Source organism: Oryctolagus cuniculus, chromosome 8 (assembly GCF_051225735.1).
Source record: "Oryctolagus cuniculus isolate XC-2025 breed Fujian yellow rabbit chromosome 8, ASM5122573v1, whole genome shotgun sequence".
In the NCBI taxonomy this organism is placed as follows: domain Eukaryota; kingdom Metazoa; phylum Chordata; class Mammalia; order Lagomorpha; family Leporidae; genus Oryctolagus; species Oryctolagus cuniculus.
The window spans coordinates 85,831,863-85,854,439 of NC_142874.1; the positions used below are offsets into that span (position 1 = coordinate 85,831,863).

A 22,577-nucleotide genomic window follows, 5' to 3' on the forward strand; every position below is an offset into this window, starting at 1 on the left:
CACCTCTGTTTCAGAAGTTCATATCATGTTAAAAGTGCTGCAGTGTGATATAAACACGTCCTTGGACTTGACAGGTTTCTAGAACATTAGAACTACTATTAACTTTTTTCTCTCTTTTCATTGATAAAAGGGTGACCATGGAGACAAAGGGGACTCTGGAGCTCTGGGCCCAAGAGTGAGTATACGTCTCATCTGAACCTTTGCTCCAGCAAGCCAGATTGGAAGTAGCATCCATGTGGCTTCTCACAAGGTTCCAGGCCTATACCCAATAACAGCATTGGGATTCGATTACTGTAATTATTTCTGCTGCTCTAGTCTTCCTTTTTTATTTTAGTCACCAGGAGCAGTGAGTTGGAGATTCTATCACATCAAATAAGCTTCGCTGAGACAAAGGCCTAAGGGAGCTCTCCCTGTATACTTTCCCTCTGCTAAGTGAACAGTAGCAAACCCACAGCCTAATAGAATTTTCCGTTTTTCAATTAATCCAGTTATAGCAAATGTAGCAGTCCAAATGCACAGGGCCTGTTTTTTTGAAGGTAGGGAATTAGGATTTGACTAATGGAAATTACATAGCGGATCTAATAAGCAGAGTAGATGTGTTTGCATGTGCGTGCATGCGTGTGTGTTTTTATGCATGCAGACATACAACACACACACACATATATACGAAATCTTCAAAAAATTGTAGAAATATATATCATATATGGAAAACCATGGAGGTGGTGTTTTGCCTAGTGGTTAATTCACATCAGAATGGATGGGTTTGATTCCTGGCATATGCTCCCAACTCCAGCTTCCTACTAATTTACAGACCCTGGGAGGCAGCAGGTGACAGCTGAAGTACTTGAGTCCCTGCTACCCAGTGGAAAATGTAGATTGAGCTTGCAGCTCCCTGCTTAAGCCTGGCCCAGCCCCAGCCATTATAGGCATTTATGCTCATTCTCTCCTTCTCCCCTCGTCCCTCCCTCTCCCCCTCCCTATTCCCGTCTCCTCCCTCTCTACCTCCCTTCCTCCCTCCCTCCCTCTCTCTCTCTCATCTCTCATCTCTTTCAAATAATTCTTTCAAAAATTATGCAAAGATTTTCAAGTTTTTTATGCCCACATAAACTTATCTTTGAATTCAATTTTCTGAAAACTGTTTGAAGTACTCTCCTATGTATTCTCCTTTTTGTTCCCTCTTTGATTTATTTTCATGGGATTCTATTCCTGTTGGGAAAGCCAAGCATTTCCTACAGGACAATGTTTTATCTTCTTGAAGAATGAGGAAGCAATCTATGAGATATAGATGAGTGAAAGAAAGCTGAGGGTTTTAATAAATACAGATAAAGCTAATAAAATTTTATGAATGATATCAAATTAGTTTACATGTTATAATTTCAGAAATCAGAAGTGGCTTGCCTTCTTTGAAATAAGAACTAAATTTGAACATAATTATTTATTATAAATTATAGTCGGACCTTAGCAGGGACCTAATATAGCGAGCCGCAGCTTGCAGTTTCTGTTTTTGTATGGCACTCTCTATGGTAACCCAACTCTTGTCATTTTTCCCTTGGTTGGTTTTTGTCCTAGGGTCCACCCGGTCCAAAAGGGGATCAAGGAGCCACCGAGATCATAGACTACAATGGTAACCTCCATGAAGCCTTACAGGTAAGGGTCTGCTCCCTCCCCTGACACACTGAAACACCCATGAAATGCCAATATGAGCTTCCATGCACCTCTGATCTCAAAGGGTGCCACTGCTTGAAGGACATCTACCTGTTCTCCAAACTCATTCACGTATCTCTGCCCCAGTTTATTTTATTTCATAGCATTTTTCAATCTCGCCTTTTATTTCTCTTCTACACTCAGATATTAAGCCTTATTGGGTCTAAGCATTGTGTAATTCCTTGCTTGAAGAGGAAGCTTGGTGAAGCAGTTGAAAGCCCTGTGACTTTGGAGCTGGAACTGCTTGGTTTCTAATCTCCACTCTCTTGCTTGTAAAATGTGCGGCTTCACTTCTGTGAGCCTCGGTTTTTCCATCTGTACATGAGGATAATAGTGACATATGCTTGATAGAGTTATTGTGAGAAGTAAGCAGTTAAATACATACTACAGCTATATGCTTAAGACAGTGTTTAACATAGTAAGCCCTCTGGAAAGGGCTTATTGCTACAATCCAATTATTTCCTTCCATTAAGTTAAAATTAGACGGTGTGGCTTGTCTCCATTTTGTTATCCATCCTCTTCAGTTTAGACTTCCCTGTAGATATGTCTATCATCCTTCTGTCGTAACTGCCCTCACAGAGGTCAACAAATTCATTCTGCTGACTGCCCTTGACTTTTCTGTGACATACCAAACCACTTTCCTTCTGAAACCCTTTCCTTTTGGTCTGACATTATGCTTTCATTTCTCCCATTTTTTCCTTGCTGGTAGATCCACTGTATTTCCAGTTTCTTTGTCCATGCCCTAATTGTGGGTATCCTCACATATCTGATTTTCCCTTGGTACAATCACTGCCTCTTCCACCTTGTGGTTCCCAGTCCTTTCATCTCTGGGTCTGCCTTTGCCTCCAGCTGTGACTCTGAATGTGATCGTGAATGCTGTGAATGAACCATTGCCTTACTGTCTTCCACTGCTACCGACAATTAAACAGGTTACCCTTCCTGCCAATGAAACAGTTCTCTTTCTTAATCAGTTTCTGTTTGTGATACCATGGATCTTCAACTTTTTGAGATCGGTATTTTAGAGCTATTTTGAAACTGTTCTTATCCTTCAATCATTCTATCTCACCAGGTACTGGTCTTTTCTTTCTCAAAGTATCTCTTGAGATTCTCCATTCTCTTTATTCCCAACATGATCTACATCATGTTTACTTCATACTTAACAAGGCAACAACACTTTGACCAATCCTTCTTCCTTTTGTATGTCCTTGCCCTTATAATCCATCATGTCTATCACTCCAAAGCTGGTTTTCAAAAACAATCACACTCATATTTGCTTGGAAAGGTGTAGAACCAGTTTTTTTAAATTGTTCTCTTTTCCCCACAAATTGATTACTGTGTATGGGAAAGGGAAGGATGGGGGGAAACATACAAAGTTTCAGTGTACCTACCACATTCTGAAAGCCCTTACTTATAAAACAAGGAAACTTTTTTTAGCTTAATTTATTAGCACTGTTTTAAATTTTCCTTAAACTTCTAATGACATTATAATTCTTACTATCACCTTCAAGAAATATCCGCTCCCTTATCTGTCAAGATATACTCCAATATTATCAATCATTTTCTGAAAAATTGAGAAAGTACTTTTATTTTTTTTACTTTTATTTAATGAATATAAATTTCCAAAGTACAGCTTATGGATTACAATGGCTTTTCTCCCTCCGCCATAACTTCCCTCCCACCCGCAACCCTCCCCTCTCCCACTCTCTCTCCCCTTCCATTCACATCAAGATTCATTTTCAATTCTCATTATATACAGAAGATCAATTTAGTATATATTAAGTAAAGATTTCAACAGTTTGCACCCACACAGAAACACAAAGTGAAAAATACTGTTTGAGTACTAGTTATAGCATTAACTCACAATGTACAGCACATTAAGGACAGAGATCCTACATGAGGAGTAAGTGCACAGTGACTCCTATTGTTGACTTAACAAATTGACACTCTTGTTTATGGCATCAGTAATCACCCTAGGCTCTTGTCATGAGTTACCAAGGCTATGGAGGCCCTTTGAGTTCACCGACTCTGATCATATTTAGACAAGGCCATAGTCAAAGTGGAAGTTCTCTCCTCCCTTCAGAGAAAGGTACCTCCTTCTTTGGTGACCTGTTCTTTCCACTGGGATCTCACTCGCAGAGATCTGAGAAAGTACTTTTAAAGCCTTGTTTAGGTTAAACAGTGTCTGATATGGGGCTAGCTACCTGCAGCCTAAAACACAAATCTGCTGAGGTCAGCACTATGTTGTAGCAGGTAAAGCCACCACCTGCAGTACAGGCATCCCATCTGGGCACTAGCATCTTATCTGTGCACAGGTTTGAGTCCCAGCTGCTCCACTTCCAATCCAGTTCCCTAATAATGCACCTGGGAAAGCAGTGGAAGATGGCCCAATACTTTGGCCTCTGTACCCATATGGAAGACCTGGAAGAAGCTCCTGAATCTTGGCTTCATTAGAAAAGCTCCTGTCTCATAGAAAATGGCATGTCTTTCTCCAACACTACCCAGCCCAGCTCTGGCTGTTGCAGCCATTTGGGAAGTGAACCAGTTGGTGGAAAATCTGTCTCTCTGTCTCTCTCTGTATCTCTCTCCCTCCCTCTTTCCCTCCTTCTCTCCCTCCCACCCTCCCTCTCTCTCTAACTCTCCCTTTCAAATAAATCTTCAATAAAAAAAATTTCCTTCACTCTTTCCCTACTGATAACTAACTGGATCATTTTGGAGGAATTATTTACTGTATCTGTTCTTCCTTGATGTTATCTGAATAATGAAGATGTAATTGGAATGATCGATGAAATATCTTATTTTTAGGGTTGCTGTTAGGATCTCCTGAACACTTTTTACAGATGTGCACTTTAAGAAGTGCAGGCACTTCTTTAAGAACCTGACACCTGCATCTTGATATAAAAGGTTATATCCTTCCAATCTCTTTCTCACTCTGACTGTAAAGCAGTCAATATTCACCATACTCAACTAGTTCATGCTTATGTCTCAACTTAAATATTCATTATTGTTGTGGGCTCTTAGAGCAACTATGTGTTGTGCTTAGAAATCAGTTTATAATAATTTTTTCACTTCAAAACTATTTATGGATTTTCCTAACATGATATTCCAATGGATTGAGTCCCTGATAGAATTAGTTAAGTTAGATAACCACTAAATTGAGGTGATTGGCATTTATTCTTTAATTCTGTAACCAGTGATGAATATTCACAGTTTTACAGACTTCATTTCATTATTGCCTCCTTTAAAATTCTTCCCACAAAGCTCTAAGGTAACCAGTTAAAGGGCAGTATATTGCAGTTATATACATTAGAAATATAAAATTTTAACTATTGCCTCTACTGAAATTTTATATTTATATAAACATTGCCATAAACTATTTATTTTTATTTAAGGAGGTTACATTGCCACAATTCAGAATGAAACCTAACTCAAGCTCTTAAAAATTCCCATCACTATCTAAACTAAACCCGTTTTCTAATATATAAATCATAGGTGACTCTAAGCCTACATCATTCATGCAAAACGGAGAAAACAACCTTTAGTTCTGAAGAGATTCATATAAGCATCTCAGGAAGTGAATTATGAAGCAGGCTGCTATGCTTCCCCCAATTTACAGTTTTCCAGCTTATGCCTCCCATTTCTGTCATGTCTCACTAGAAAATGGCATGTCTTTCTCCAACACTACCCAGAATTCTGGTTTTGAAATCATTACTGCAGTTCAAGGCAGATCCTTGCTGAGTTTTGTAGCTTTAACTCAAAGGAGACAGATACAAGAAATCCCAAGAAAGCCAACGTCTTTGGGACTTCTCTGTGTGTCTGTGCACTGGCGCTTCCAAATGATGGTCAAAACTATTCATATGTTCCTGTGAACTTAGCTTATTTTTCTGTCATTTGTTCTTTTAATTGGCTGGAACCCTGAACAATTTTCAAGTCTCAAAAGCATATAGTTTATTTAACAAAATTATTTAGACTCCATCAGTTAGTTTAGTTACAAATAATATTCTTTTATTAAGCAACTCATGATAAAACATGTTGTGATCCTGAAATTTAAGAGAACCAACCTTCTGTTCAGAGTAGTAAGGATGGGATGAATCCGCATATGACAAATAGTGGAAAATCTCAGTTCCAATTTTAAACCCCCTTACCTTTCCAAGGTTTTATGAGCCTCCTTTCTAGTTTAAAATGTAATATGTAATTGGGAGGCACTGACAAATAATTTTACTCTATACTTTTCTAATAGCTTTATTTAAATGACTCGTTTGCAGTAAAAGGAGTAAAAGAGTAGCTTTGTCTTAGTTTTAAATCTAATTCTTGCTCTAGGCAAATCCCTTAAAAGCAAAGTAAGTGACACCTTATGTTACACTTACACAGATTTAAAATGTTATAAAATCTAGGCCTTTATTTTTTCTATATAACCTTGCCCTCAGTTTGTGGCCACTTTGCCTTGTGTCTTCAAAACACTGATTTTTTTCCCCCTACTGTATTGTTACTGAAATCAAAATGACCATAACTGGCTTTGTCACAGAATGCAAACCTTAACTATTTTTACACATGCCTTCCTATATTGTCTTCTAAGGAATAAAGACACTATGTCCCTAGAGACTCAGATCTTGAAGTGAGATAATGTTAGGATTATTAACAAAAATAAAAAACAGCAACCACCACTTGAATCAGAGATTGGAGTGCAGTAGTAGAAACCAAAGGGTGGTGTGAAGCTGGTGTCCCAAAGTTTACATCTAATTGTATAATGTTTCTCAATGACCAGAGTCCCTAATGGAAAGCATTCTCCCCTCTATGGTTTCGTAAAGTGGTATGGGCCCACTAGAACTTTTAGCACAAGATCTAAACTAGAAAATATTAATAGATAAACATAACTCATTGTGAGGGCTCATGTTTTTAGAGACCCATCCTTTAAGAGTGTATATTTCATTCCAGTTCTCTAGCACCTTAAGAAACTAGATTGTTTTTATGTCAACTAATATCTCTAGTCATGGAAAACATACCTCCAAAAAATTAACTATAGTGTTAATGTGTTACAGACCAAAAGAGAAACAATGTACAACTGGGAATTTCATTTTTGTCTAATCAAAATTCTCTCCAGAATGAACTTTTGTCAATAGCAAAGTTTCTTGGTTCATAATTATTCAGACAAATCACTAGTGTATACTACAAAATAATTTTTTAAATCAGGTGAAATGAAATGTTTTAAAATTTCTATTTATTTATTATTTGAAAGACAGAATTAGGGAGAGATCTTCCATCTGCTGGTTCACGCCCCAAATGGCCACAGTGGCCAGAGCTGAGCTGATCCGAAGCCAGGAGCCAGGAACTTCTTCTGGGTCTCCCATTTGGGTGCAGCAGCCCATGGATTTGGGCCATCTTCCACTGCCTTCAATGCCAGTGTGTGCCTTCCATACCACAGCACCAGCCCCATGAAATAAAATTTTAGCATTCTTTTCTTCATCCATGGGTTTCTTAAAATTCTAAAAATAATTTTTGAAAAGACTTTACAACTATATTGAAGATATGATAAGAGAGTCTCAGTATCTTGTCAGTTCCTCGTAAGATGTCAGACTTGCCAAAACATATTCAAAAAGTTGATTTTTCTCAGAAATGTATTACACTTTGACACACAAAATAGGTAACTCTGTCTTTGTTGATGCCTTTTCCCAACAGAGGATTACCACCTTAACTGTCACGGTAATTCCTATTGCATGATTTCTGTGGTTCGTTGCCCTGTGTTCAGTCTTGATGCATGCCAGAGAAAGTGGTACTAATGTAGCAGTTGTTTTTATCTATCTGACACTTCATTTTATGTTTCCTAATATTAATAACCTTTTACAACATTTGCCCCAGTTGAATCACCGTCTGTTAAGTGAAAAAAAAGTCAAAAAAGAAAGTCACTGTTAATTTTCTTTGAAGTTGTCTTCCTTAGTTTGATAATATGGTTTTGTTCTATAGGAATTTGGAAATCAAAGTCTTTAGAAAGACAGGTAGTGTTTCTAAAAACACAGGTTCACGTTAGAAAACTAATTCATCACAAGAATATGAATGTGGGGAACAGCAGCTACTTTACATTGTCTTACAGAATCAGCCCAAAAAGCATGTTCAATGTTATGTTGACCTAACATGTTTATTGCATGTAAGTACATAGTTTCATAATTATGTTATAATTATGACATTTTCCCCATTGCAAATCCATATTGGAAGATAGCTGATTATGATAAAAATACTAAGATGTATAGTGTGCTTCTTGTTTAAGAGCATGAATTTTAATACCTATACTTGCTACTTGCTACTTTTTAAAACTGTCTTTTCTTGATTTAGGGCCCCCCTGGACCTCCAGGACCTCAAGGACTACAAGGGCCAAAGGTTACTCCTCAGTTACCTGTTTCTATTTACATACATGGTGCAAAGAAGCCCATATTGAGTATATGTATTCTTGAAAATTACCCTAGCAAAACGATGATGATGCTGATCAGCAATATTGCTTCAGGCAATGAAGAACAGAAATTGAGGTCTGGGCTAACAGAAGAGGGATAAGTAGGAAGGAAGAAAATTATGAAAAAAAAGAAAATACCAATGACATTAAATTTAGACAAGGACACTGAGAAAAATAGAGTATTAAGCAAAAAGCAAGTCCTATAGAAGTGATAAAGAAACGCTAAATGTGGTATAACAAAAAAGAGGAAACAAACAAGAGGATTGAAGGAAATTTACTGTGACACTAAGAAAGATCTTTTTTTTTCCAATTCTTTTGTAATAAAAGAACGAGGAAAGCTTAACAAGATGCATTCATAAATTACTATTTGGGAATCATTTTTGAGTCTTGTTGGTAAGTGATCTCTTTATTATATGGGGTCAGACATTCTTGCATTAAGTATATGGTAAAACATACCAGCCACAGCAGGGGAAACCTGGAATTCCCGATTACATATAAAATTTGTTGATGGTGTCAGCTGTTTCCCTGCAAAGTCAACTGAGTCATTCAACCATGTTTGATCAATTAACACATGGCCAGTGATTCTGGCTTTTCAGAACTGAGCTACACGTGTTGAAATATGACTTTCGTCATTGAATTCTTGTAGAAGAGTCAAGTGGTTTCGAAATTCATCTTTTGTTTATGCTTCTTGAGGCAGTTTACTTACTAAGTCTATCGCATACACACACACACACACACACACACAGAGCAGGTTTTGTATTTTTTTCATATAAGGAAACCTAGTATATAGAAGAATTTTTTTATTATATAAAAGAATATAAAATATTACTGAGGCTCTTGGCTCTGTGGGATGTATTTAAAACATTGATCCTAGTTTCAAAGAAATTTAATCTATTATATTAATTATATTTTAACGCATGGCATTAATGTATGATTTGGAAATTTTAATTTTCTATTTCCCTACCACATTCTGATCCCTAAGAGATGTAACACAAAACTTGTTCTGATTCCTGGTGGGTAAGGCTGCTTGGATCGCTGTTTTTTTAATATTTTGGTGAGCTGGACTAGGCAACTTAGATAGACATCTGCAGATTCCTTGTTCCTTTGTGTAGAGTCACACAAAGGTCTAAGCTTCTTGCTTTTCTCTTCACCTAAGTCTCCAGGACAACAACAAAGTTTCCAAAACTAAATGTATGACATTCCCTGCAAACTTCAAAAGCTTCTAGAATATTTTTCTATAAGCCAAAGACCTGCAGAAGCCCAAACAGCACCCTTCCCTTGACCCTGAGAGGCAAAAGGGACTCCCTAGCTAAAAAAGATACATCACTGAAGCCCACATCCCCCCTTATTTTACAAGTCAGTTGCTATTCACTTTATTCCTTCCTTCCTTCCTTCCTTCCTTCCTTCCTTCCTTCCTTCCTTCCTTCCTTCCTTCATATTTGAAAAGCAGAGAGGAAGAGACTTAGAGAGGTTTCCCTCCATTGATTCACTCCCCAAAGGGCCACAACAGCCAAATCTGCTCCAGGAACTCCATCTGGGTCTCCCACCTGGGTGTCAGGGGCCCAAGTACTTGAGCTGTCATCCACTGCCTTCTAAGGCTAGTTAACAAGGAGCTGGGTCTGAAACAGAACATTCCGGACTCAAACTTACACTGCAATATGTAGGTGTGACAGTAGTGGCTTAACCTGATGTGCCCTAATGCCAGCCCTATTTGCTGTTCATTTATTTACAAAAGCAATTATTCAATGAGTAATTGTTGAGCCTCTATTCTATGATAAGGGCTACAATCTAATAGGGATACCAGTAAATGGTTTCAACAAGAAATTTACAGTATAGGTAAGCAAATAGGCAAATAAAGGCATAATTATTAAAAGAGTACATGATTAAGCACATTTGGAATAAGAGCTTTGATTAAGAACATGTATTTTGGGAAAGCCCCATTAAGTCTTGGGAATCAAGGGTAACTTTGATTTGAAAGAGAAAGTCATGGAGAAATTTGCCAGATGACAAGTAATGACCAGCCCCCTCATTGAACTCTCATGACAATCTTATGAGATCAGTACAGTTATTACTCCCACTTTATGAACGTAGAGGCTGAAGCCCAGAGAGATGATGGACTTGACACATTGGCTCTCAGACCACGGGAAAGGCTTTAGAAGAATTTGAACTCCAACCTGTGGGCAGTGAAAGGACATTGGAGATTGTTAGGGGCTGATCATTGTCCTTTTCCTCTTACCCTGGCCACCCTTCCCGTTATATTACCATCCCTACTCTACAGTGGTCCTGTATTTGAGACCTTATGTTAGATATAGAGATTCCCATGATCTCTTCTTAAGAAGGCTGAAGTAATTGAGGTGGGAAGTGGCTGTGAACAAGTCAGCAAAACAGAGTCTAAGGCAGGTGTAGAACACATTCTCATGTCCAGACTCAGTCTCAGACTCAATGAGAACCTATTCCATTAATATTTCTCTTTTCTTTATCAAATACATCTTTAAGAATTTTTTGGTTTCTTATACAACAAATAACTTAGAAACCACATTTGAGAGGTGATGGATAAATGAATAACTCATGAATTATGTTTTTCTTTTAAACATGTGTGAGTCACATTTTAAAAGTAAAAGTTTAGTGAAGCAATGATTATTGGACCCAGAGTGCTGACAAGTATTCAGACTCCAAATGAAACTAGGGTTTAGCCAGGTGCATCCAACCTCAGCAGACTTGTTTGTGGCTAAATAAACTTTGCTGCTACCACAAAGAGCAGGAAATCTGAAATAAGAAAGAACTTTTTTTCCCTTTTTTAAATTCATGTGTTTGAAACCACAAGATCATGCCTTCTTTAAACATTGGAAAGCTCAAATTTCATGCTGTGGCTCATAGCTCTTAAAGTTTTTACCAGGGATAGGGGCTCTAGCCATTTTAATACTGTGGTTTATAACATCACCAAACAAGCTTTTCTAGAAAATACAGTCTGAATCCTTGGAAATCTGCCTCTAAGGCAAGCCATTCACATATAGAAAAGCTGTTTTTACAAAATTACATAGTGTGGGAATCAAGTATTTGTAATGGGATTCCTACAAATGACTCACTGATACAATATCTTGCCTTTCAAGGAACTTGCTTGTTCAGTACCTTTTAAAGCTGAAAGATAACCAAACATGTGCTGTTTGAATACCTCTCTAGCATATTGTTTAAATTTGTTTTTAATAGACCATATTCAGCTTTAAAAAGAACAAACATAAATCTGTGTATTTTGAGTTTGTCAAAAGTTTTAATAAATCATATTATGAATAGTAAATTTTAGTTCATTCCTAACATAGTATAGGAAATTGAATTGATCCAAAAGTAATTTTATGTGGATTAAGATATTATCTGATTTATTATATCCTTCAGTGGGGCTTTTTTTGGAAATAGCACACACACAGTCACTATGAATGTTTTTCAAACTGTGCCAGTTAAAATATTGTAATAAATTCAGGAGACTCTACATTTCTCCTTTCTTAGGTTGACTGTTACATTTTGCTTTTTACTGAAATTGGAAAATAAGAAAAACCATAGAGATTTTGTATGTAGGGGAAAAAATGAACTGAGGCATACAGGTTGTTGCTGTAGGATATGGTCAGCCACCAAATGACCTCTATCAGTTTTCATTTACTGTTTCTTTGTTAGCCTGCATTTCACTTGGGGGACAAAATGAAAACACTGGGTAATAACTGTATATAAGGGTTATTATATATAATATTCCAGGAAGGTTATTAATTCACTTAGTTTAGAGAAGTGCTATGATAGGGTATGCTTGGATTATGGTACATTTGCTGAAACTCAGATTGTACTTTTAACCAACCAGCATTTTTTTTTTTTTACTTAGCATAAGATGTTACTAATGATAAATGGACGCAAGCTATTACTTTTTATCTTAACAGGGAGAGCAGGGATCTCCAGGAATCCCAGGAGTAGATGGAGAGCAGGTAATTTTCAAAGATGTATACAATTATTAAAGTATCATCATTGATCATTACATTTATTACAGGTTCAAAGCAAAATAAGGCATGAGTATTGATATATGACATCATCTTTTTTTCCACCATCTATTCTAGAGACATTAACTCTAAAAACCAATTGATTTGAAATTAGACATAGCTTTTGTTTGCAGAAACATAAAGCTATGTGGTGCTACAGTTTTGTTGTGCATGCTACTTATGAACAATGACTCTTCTGTAATTAGACTTGTTTTAATAGATTTCTGAGATATTTACCAATTTAGTAAAAATACTCTTTTGCCAGATATTTTGTAAATATCACAAGATTTAAAATCAGTGACTACAAAATTAGATATTGCTTGGAAGTTTATATGTTATTTTTACCATATTTTCTTTTCCAAAAGGAGGATTACACCTAACTTCCTAGGCCCATTGAAAAGAAAGAACAAGCAGAGCACTTGTAGCTGTGCAGTACAGCAGTTTCTGAGGGTTTCCGCTAAAGCAGAGGTTGGCAGACTTTCCTAGAAAGAGCCAGATAGTAAATGCATTAGTCTCTGCAGGCCACATACTGTCTCTTCTTAAAAATCATTAAAAACATTCAACCCATACAGAAAACAATTCTTGGGCACAGAGTTGCAGTTGGAGAGGATGAGTAACTTCTAATATTCTGGAGCACAGTTCTATAACTATGGCTGGCAACAATCAGTTGGGTATTTTAAAATAGCTAGTACAGAGGATTTCTAACTTCCCAACACAAAGAAATGATAACTGTCTGGGGTGATGGGCATGCCACAATTGCCCTGATCTGATCCTTAAACATCATAGATATGTATTAAAATGTCACCCTGTACCCCATAAATAGGAACAATCACTGTATGTCAGTTTGAAAATACACACACATATACACACACACATATGCATGCACACACACATACACACACACAATCTCTCTACTGAATTTAGCTTGTGAGCCTGGTTTGGCAACCACAGCCCTAAAAGAATCTGACTAGGATAATATGGACAGAATTCAGAATCAAAAGAGTTTTCAAGATCTTTAGTATGTTCTATGTTTCCATTATTACTCAAAAAACACTAAAATCAAGGAAGCCATAGGAAATCAGTGGCATTCTTTCTTTACAAGAGTTACTTATTTATTTTGAAAGTCAGACTTAGAGAGAGGGAAAGACAGAAGGAGATCTTCCATCCACTGGTTTACTACCCAGATAGCCACTATGGCCAGTGTTGGGCCAGAACCATAAATCAAGAGATTCATTGGGGTCTCTCACACGGGTTAGCAGGGTCCTAAGCACTTGAATCATCCTCCACTGCTGTTCCTAGGGCATTAGCAGGGAGCTGGATTGGAGAAGCCAGGATACAAACCAGTGTCCGTGTGGGATGCTGCTGTCTGAGGTAGTAGCTTTGTCTGCTATAACACAGTGCCAGCTCCATCAGTGTTATTCTTGCAGTTGGAGAATTAGAGTATCAGTAATCTCTAGAGTATTAGTAATACTCTAAATAGAGCATTAGGTAAGAAAATTAAATTCAGGAGAAGAGTTATTTTTGAACATCAGAGTTATACGTTTAAATCATATCATACTAGAGAGATGTATAAAAAAGATATTTTAAAGGATTTTCTGTATCAATCAGAGGTCACATTAGAACTTTTTACATGTATTACCCCTATTATACTTTGTCATCATAAATAATTCATCTGACAGGCATTATGACACACTACATGGTCCCTACAAATATAGTAGCTGGATTTTATTTCTAAGCACTTTACAAAGTCTTCCTTTGTCCCTAAGTCTAATGGGTTGGACATTCTACTTCTCCCCATCACTAGATACCTAAAATCACCCAGGGTCTGACTAATTAATCCACCTGTGCATTCAGATACCCAACCACTCACCCTGTGGGTGCTATGAAATCAATAGGGTTATAAATAAAAGACATATTCCCGTCCCTAAGTAGTTTTTAATATAGAAAAAATAAACATATTGGTGCAGTCTAGGGACCCTTTCCAGTTATAACTATCATCATCTCCCCTAAAGCTTGGACCATCTGGTCATAGTACAGTGAGCTCCCTAGGATAAAAACGCTTAACAGAAATTAATTTTGGTATTAGTATTATATAATGCATATTTTTAAAGAACAAAGTACATATTTATTTCCTCACTGTAAAAGGACAATAAAATTAACATTTTGGCTTACCTCATGGAGATATTAAAAAAAAAAAAAAAAAGAAATTATCAATTCCCAACTTGACTCTCACTGGGATTAAACATGACAATAGGTCTGATCTGATTTCATCATCATTTAAAAAAAATCATCTATTATTTTTCACTTTATGTTTCTGTGTGGGAGCAAACTGTTGAAATACTTACTTAAGGTATACTAAGCTGATCTTCTGTATATTAAGATAATCGAAAATGAATCTTGATGTGAATGGAAGGGGAGAGGGAGTGGGAAAGGGGAGGGTTGTGGGTGGGAGGGACGGTATGGGGGGGGGAAGCCATTGTAACACATGAGTCGTACTTTGGAAATTTATATTCATTAAATAAAAGATAAAAAAAAAAAAAAACAACTGATGCAAAAGAATCCAAAACCTTCAATAAGGAATATAACAAATCTGAGGATGACATGACAAATACAATTTGGATTTGAAAAGAACTTCCTATAATAAGCAAGTTTTATAAAATAATGTATTGTGATAGAAAATGTTCGACTTGTTTTCATTTCATATCCCAGACACCCCTGATTCTCATTTTTTACATAACCTATGTTTTATTAGGTGACATCATAAAATACTCAAAATGATTACACATAGATATGACCATATAGCATAAACACACACACCTTTATTTATTTTATAGTTTAACGTATGCATCATATGTATTAATTATCTAAATTGTATTGACTTTGTTCTTTGCTAAAGGATGTTCTTTCTCAAAAGATGAGATCCTTACTTAATCTTTGGTATCTGGATGTACTTTTATCACCGACTAACTTTCTGAATTCTCTGTGTTTTGAACAAACATTGCTATTATAACTCTGCGAGAAGATTCTAAAAAAAAAAAAAAAAAAGAACAGTGTAAAGAAGTGGAAATAACTTGAAGCATTAATTTGCAATAAATGTTGAATTGTAGACTAGACCATTGAAAATTGATACTTACTGGAGCTTCTGCCTACATTTAAGTGAGGCAGGGAGTATGGTGGGTGGAGATGGGAGAAATTTGTTTAGATATTTGTTGTTATAACACTGGGTCCTTGTTCAGAATTATATACTGAATGACTGAGAATTTAATCCATTAACTTGTTTTTTGGACTGATGACATAGAATTAGGTTTGAGCTAAAAATATGAAATCAGGATAAATTATGTCAAAAACCTAAATTCATTGTTTTTGTATTGAAATTACCTAGTATAATTTAATTCATTCTGTTACATGGGGAAACAGTGTTGATCCCATGTAGAAATTGGCTGTAAGATATCTGTGTCCCCTCACATGTAGTGTTCAAGGATCAATGTGCTTCTCACATGTAAACTTTGTCACTTTCAGGGACTCAAAGGCTCAAAGGGAGACATGGGCGACCCAGGTATGCCAGGTGAAAAAGGAGGAATTGGACTTCCAGGATTACCGGTATGTTTCCACTTTCACAATCTTTTATTTCAATTTTATTTTATTTATTTGAAAGGCAGAGAGAGAGAAAGGGAGATCTCTCATCTGCTGTCTCACTCCCCAACTTCCTGAAACAGTCAGAGCTGCACCACGCCAAGAACTGGGAACCCAATCCAGATCTCCCATGTGGGTGGCAGAGACCCAAGAACCTCAGCCATCACCTGCTGCCTCCCAGAATGTGCATTAGCAGGAAGCTGGATCAGAAGCAGAGCCAAGACTAAAACCTAGGCATTCCAATAAGGAATTCCGGTGTCCCAAGCAGCATCATAACTGCTATGCCAAACATCTGATGATGATGTGTCCTTAATCAGATAAATGCAAGCATCAGGAAAAAAAAAAAAAGTCGTATTATTAGCTGTAGTAGCATCTTGTGGTTCATATAATATCTTTAATTTGAAATGTTTGAAGTGTAACACTTCAGTTGCAGAACTAAAATTTTAAAGCATGTTATCACATGAATTAATTATGATGTGTAAACCTCCATATTTTCCTGAATTATTTTCACCAGTGGATAGTAAAATAAACAGTGGTCACTGTAATCTAGTATACACAATGTGGTGGGACCTCATCATTATTAAATAAGGCACAACAAAAAATGGCCAAACCAAAAAACACAAAACAATTGAAAAGTCACTCTGTAAAGTGTTCTGTCTATATGTGTGATACTGTAGAATTGTGCTTTGGGTTCACTCCCCTAATTTTTACTGAGAATTTGGAAAGGGAAATATGGATAGAAAATGTAGTAAATTTCACACACACACACACACACACACACTCAGTAACTTTTAAACAAAGAAGTATATTAATAAATGTCAATGAAAATGAAAAGGCTTATGTTTGCTATTTAAAATAAAAGATGTAAAATTAATATCACCCGCATAGAAGACACAACATTCATAACTCAATATCTTAACAGTATTGGCCAGCGCCGCGGCTCAATAGGCTAATCCTCCGCCTTGCGGCACCGGCACACTGGGTTCTAGTCCCAGTCAGGGCGCTGGATTCTGTCCCGGTTGCCCCTCTTCGAAGCCAGCTCTCTGCTGTGGCCAGGGAAGTGCAGTGGAGGATGGCCCAAGTGCTTGGGCCCTGCACCCGTATGGGAGACCAGGAGAAGCACCTGGCTCCTGCCATCAGATCAGCGCGGTGCTCCGGCCGCAGCGCGCCAGCCGTGGCGGCCATTGGAGGGTGAACCAACGGCAAAAGGAAGACCTTTCTCTCTGTCTCTCTCTCTCACTGTCCACTCTGCCTGTCAAAAAAAAAAAAATTTTAACAGTATGTAACCTTAACCAATGAAGCCCATATTTACTTGATATTTTATTTCACATATCACCCACAATCATAGGGATTTTAGTAAGCTTGGTGCTTTAGGCTAAAATGCAAGGAGATAAATCCTTCTTTTATATGTCCTACGCATAATATTATAAAATTGCAAGAGCATGATGAGTTTGAGAATACAATTCAGTTGTCTCTCACACATAGCTGCCTAACTCTGCTTAATGGTTATTTGCAGGGTGCCAATGGAATGAAAGGAGAAAAAGGAGACTCCGGATTGCCTGGTCCTCAGGGTCCTTCTGTAAGTCCATGGTGGCTGAACAGTTCCTGAAAAACCCTGACGTGGGCTCATTATTTACCCAGTTCCACCTGTGCCAGATGGCTTATCAATAATAGAAGACCACAAACCTCTTGGTTTGTCAAACTGTAGAAGAAATATCTGTTGGCTTTGTACAATGAGAGACAAAGTGTCTCAGAGGCCCAAGTTAGAAGCAATTTTTCAGAGGACTGTCCAATCCAGAGGAGAAAATCAATAGTTTTCCCACAAGGCTTGTGGGTAGAGCTTAAGGGTATACAACATATTTTTTTTCTTCTCCAGAGCTTTGTTTATGCTCAGTGAAATATGTGAGAGTTTAATAGTGGTTGTGGCATTATAACATTTCTTGGTAATCAGTTGCTTCCTTCTCTTTTATTGTACTTTTGATTTATACTAGCTTTTGTAGAGCAGCTATTTTTTATAGTGTTCTTATTCTCATAAAGGAATTTCTAAAGCTAGAGAATCAAATGCATTGCTTCTCCTAGTATACTTCTTTCTTTGCAACAATTAATGGCCTTAGCAGAACCCCAGTACAAGATTCAAGCTGAACTGCCTGCTAAATCCATGTTTATTGTTTGGACGCACAGATCATAGGCCCACCAGGCCCACCAGGTCCCCATGGCCCACCCGGCCCCATGGTAAGTTTCCCATCTCTACAAAATGTAATTGTTTATTTATGAGCATGCTACTAGAGAAAACATGAGCCCCTCCCTCGAAGCAGCCAGCTTGTATTTTGTACTACTCTCTGTGGAACAGACAGAAAATCCAGGATGCTTGGAGATATACAGACCTCGCAGTGTTGTCTATCACTTCCCCAAGCACATATGTTGGAAGGAGATGGAGTCGTTTTGTGTTAGGAGAGTTGAGGAAAGGCAGACAGATCTGGCAAGCCTTCCTGTAATCTTAACAATGTGAGCACTGGCTAATTATTGTTACCAGTGATGGCTCTCTCATCTACTAGTAGCAAAATAAGATTAATAAGCAGAGCCACGAAAGAATGTTTCCAAACCATTCCCGTGAGGCTCGATATCCCTTAATGAAATGTTTAATAAAAACGTTTATAAAATACTGTGATAAAAGTAGAAGCTTCCACGGGTGACATACATTGCTGGATCTTTTCCTGTTCACTGTTGCGGTACTTGGGTTGATTCATCAAGCCAGGCCCAGTGTCTGCTGCTGGCATCCCAGTGACCAGCAGAGTCAATGGTCCTGTCCTCCTAGGACTTATGTGTGGTGAGGACAGCAGCCCGAAACAAGTGCAATTCTCCAACTGTTGAATTAAGAATAGCCGTATTAAGGCTACACCGTGGAAGGCGCACTGCTTCAAACACTTTTGGCAGAAGCAGGAGAGGAGCAAATGAGGCAGACTGTCGGGCCACATCATGGGTAAACCAAAGTGGTGCAGATTAAACTTGCTCATGCTTTCCTCCCGCTGCACTCTAAGAGCGTCACTTGAGTGATCTTCTAGGCCACAAAGGGCAGCCCAGTCACCCATGTCCTACCAATCGCCATTTCTGAATTATAAATCAAAACAAATTACAACTGCCCTTATTTTCCTAAACCTAAACAACTCATTAGAATTAAGCAAGTGACATGCTTTTGGCTTTATTTGCTACTCCCTATACTTTAAGTTAGAAGGTTAACTTAGAAAATGCTATCAGAAAATTAATTAGTCTAAAGGAATGTTAACCCATCATTAAAATGAAATAAGAATATACTTGATAAAGTCATTTCCTGAAAGTGTCCATCCACAATGTATTTAAAGGGAAATATTAATCCAGTGTAGGCATATGTGACAAATATCCAGGCATTGGCCGATGAAAATTTTTCCCACTCTTGTATGATTGCACTGATGGATATTTAAATACTCCTCTCTCTAACTTGTTTATCTAAATCACTTAAAAAGTTTAAAGCACATGGTAGTCTTCAGTTAATTTGACAGTCTCTAGATTTACTGCGGTATAGTATTCTAAAGAGTACATATCCCATAATTTCTTTATCCAGTCTACCGTTGATGGGCATTTAGGTTGGTTCCAGGTCTTAGCTATTGTGAATTGAGCTGCAATAAACATTAGGCTGCAGACCGCTTTTTTGTTTGCCAATTTAAATTCCTTTGGGTAAATTCCAAGGAGTGGGATGGCTGGGTCGAACAGTAGGGTTATCTTCAGGTTTCTGAGGAATCTCCAGACTGACTTCCATAGTGGCTTGACCAGTTTGCATTCCCACCAACAGTGGGTTAGTGTCCCTTTTTCCCCACATCCTCGCCAGCATCTGTTGTTGGTAGATTTCTGAATGTGAGCCATTCTAACCGGGGTGAGGTGAAACTTCATTGTGGTTTTGATTTGCATGTCCCTGATTACTAATGACCTTGAATATTTTTTCATGTGCCTGTTGGCCATTTGGATTTCCTCTTTTGAAAAATGTCTATTGAGGTCCTTGGCCCATCTCTTAATTGGGTTGTTGGTTTTGTTTTTGTGGAGTTTCTTGATCTCTTTGTAGATTCTGGTTATTAACCCTTTATCTGTTGCATAGTTTGCAAATATTTTTTCCCATTCTGTCGGTTGTCTCTTCACTCTCCTGACTGTTTCTTTTGCAGTACAGAAACTTCTCAATTTGATGCAATCCCAATAGTTAATTTTGGCTTTGACTGCCTGTGCCTCCCGGTCTTTTCCAGAAACTCTTTGCCTGTGCCAATATCTTGAAGGGTTTCTCCAATGTTCTCTAGTAACTTGATGGTGTCAGGTCGTAGATTTAGGTCTTTAATCCATGTTGAGTGGATTTTTGTGTAAGGCATAAGGTAGGGGTCTTGCTTCATGCTTCTGCACGTGGAAATCCAGTTTTCCCAGCACCATTTATTGAATAGACTGTCCTTGCTCCAGGAATTGGTTTTAGATCCTTGATCAAATATAAGTTGGCTGTAGATGTTTGGGTTGATTTCTGGTGTTTCAATTCTGTTCCATTGGTCTATCCATCTGTTTCTGTACCAGTACCATGCTGTTTTGATTACAACTGCCCTGTAGTATGTCCTGAAATCTGGTATTGTGATGCCTCTGGCTTTGTTTTTGTTGTACAAGATTGCTTTAGCTATTCGAGGTCTCTTGTGCCTCCATATAAATTTCAGCACCAATTTTTCCAGATCTGAGAAGAAGGTCTTTGGTATCTTGATTGGTATTGCATTGAATTTATAAATTGCTTTTGGGAGAATGGACATTTTGATGATATTGATTCTTCCAATCCATGAGCATGGAAGATTTTTCCATTTCTTGGTATCCTCTTCTATTTCTTTCTTTAAGGTTTTGTAATTTTCATCGTAGAGATCTTTAACGTCCTTGGTTAAGTTTATTCCAAGGTATTTGATTGTTTTTGTAGCTATTGTGAATGGGATTGATCTTAGAAGTTCTTCCTCAGCCATGGCATTATCTGTGTATACAAAGGCTGTTGATTTTTGTGCATTGATTTTATACCCTGCTACTTTGGGTTTTCTTTTTAACTTTGATTCATGCATGTACTATGACTTAGTTCTGTTAATTAATAAATAGTTGTTGCAAGAGCCTTTAAAAATGTATCTTTGTAAAAATAAATGCAAACTAAATAATAATGCTTAGCCCTCCTTAATCTTAAATAAATGATGCTGCAGCATCCCACACTTGGCTGTCATATCCTTACTTCCTGTCTCATTTTGATTCTTCAAGACCATGGGTTTGGAGGAGTTAATGGAAAAGGTCCTCTCTTCCCTGGTACTTTAAGTATAGAACTTCTCTTTGGCAAATTTCTGTCTCTTAAGTATGACCTGTCTTCCATTTAAGCTTATGAAGCATCTCATATATTCTATCCAAATTTTTAATGGACATTTGAGAAATAGGAGTAATATGGGTGCAAAATATTTTTCCTTTTTTCTTCCATATAATCCTGGTGATTTCCCCCCCTCTCACAGGTAGTTTGCAGTCAGAATTACTATTAATGAATTTCTAGTAACAGAGACATCCAAGAGCTGGAAGGAACTTTTGGTAGATAATAAATAACATTCACTAACCTTCCTCAAGCTGTAGCTCCAACAAGATTCTTGTTTTGTGTATCTTTCATTACTTGATATAATATTCACTTCTGGGAAGTAGTGAATCAATTATTAATTCAAAACTGTGTTTTCTATTTTCAGGGGCCCCATGGACTTCCTGGACCAAAGGTAATCCAACAACTCCCTTTTGTTTGATTGATTTTTCCTTGCTAATCATGGGAAAGCATGACAGAAGCATGTGTCCTGTCTTAATTATTTGTCAACTAATGTTGATAATCTTTAAGCCTTTAAGCATCCAGTCATTTAAATTTCACAATTAAAAATGAGTTAAAACAAATTTAATTGACATCACCTGGAGATGAGTTATTCCTTTTTGCCTTTGTCCTTGTCACTATGTCCATTTCTTAAATTACTAATCATGATACATTCAAATCAACCATTTAGATGTGAGTCTGGGAGACTCTGAGACTAGTCCAGATGCTTTGTCTTTGTATCGTATATTTGGATGTTATTGATACTTCTTGCTTGCCATACAGTAAGTAGTACTACAGCTAAATGCCTTGACTGTCCAGCTTTTTAATTTTGTGTTCCCCAGAGACCACTGGTCTAAATTGGGCTAGGGAATATCAGGAGTGCTATCCTAGGGAGATCACGTCACTTACATATATTCTATGCCCCTTGGGCTTAAAGACTACCATGGAGAGTAGCCCCTCCTTATCAGTAGTAGTGCAGCTTGCATTGTAAAAGCTTGCATTTGCTTTTGTGTAGATGAGAGAATCCTTAGAGATCAAAATGAGCCCTGAAAGATAAGCTGCTTTTTCCAAGGAGCATATGTGATGAGGACCTATGTTCTAATCTCAGTTTTGTCACTGTCACCTTGAGTAGATTATTGACTGATCCTTCAATTATTCAATTGGGTAATTTAACTCATACTGTGATAATTTAATGAGGTTTGATTACAAAATACTTAGCAAAATTCTAGCAGTTATTGATACTCAATAAAATTCAGTTGTAACTGCTTTTTGATGCTTTGTTCTGAACAGGAAAGTTCTGTAACTCACCCTCAAGGCCACTTCAGAGAAAGTTCAAGGACTCTTGAAAGCTCCTCAGTAGTGAGTCACTGCATTTAAAAGATAGGAGATGGGAAGACAACATAAATGCAAAGTCGGTGTCTGA

At 37.4% G+C, this 22,577-nt stretch overlaps 1 protein-coding gene across 1 annotated transcript in view; it reads left to right on the forward strand.

Moving 5' to 3' along the window:
• COL25A1 (collagen type XXV alpha 1 chain) overlaps window positions 1–22,577 on the forward strand; it is a 530,955-nt gene that overhangs the window by 478,317 nt on the left and 30,061 nt on the right. The window contains exons 21-28 of the mRNA XM_017347366.4: window positions 131–175; window positions 1,570–1,647; window positions 8,029–8,073; window positions 12,064–12,108; window positions 15,679–15,759; window positions 17,309–17,371; window positions 17,974–18,024; window positions 21,543–21,569. Coding sequence (XP_017202855.2) covers window positions 131–175; window positions 1,570–1,647; window positions 8,029–8,073; window positions 12,064–12,108; window positions 15,679–15,759; window positions 17,309–17,371; window positions 17,974–18,024; window positions 21,543–21,569 — 435 coding nt within the window. The remainder of the gene's footprint in view (window positions 1–130; window positions 176–1,569; window positions 1,648–8,028; window positions 8,074–12,063; window positions 12,109–15,678; window positions 15,760–17,308; window positions 17,372–17,973; window positions 18,025–21,542; window positions 21,570–22,577) is intronic.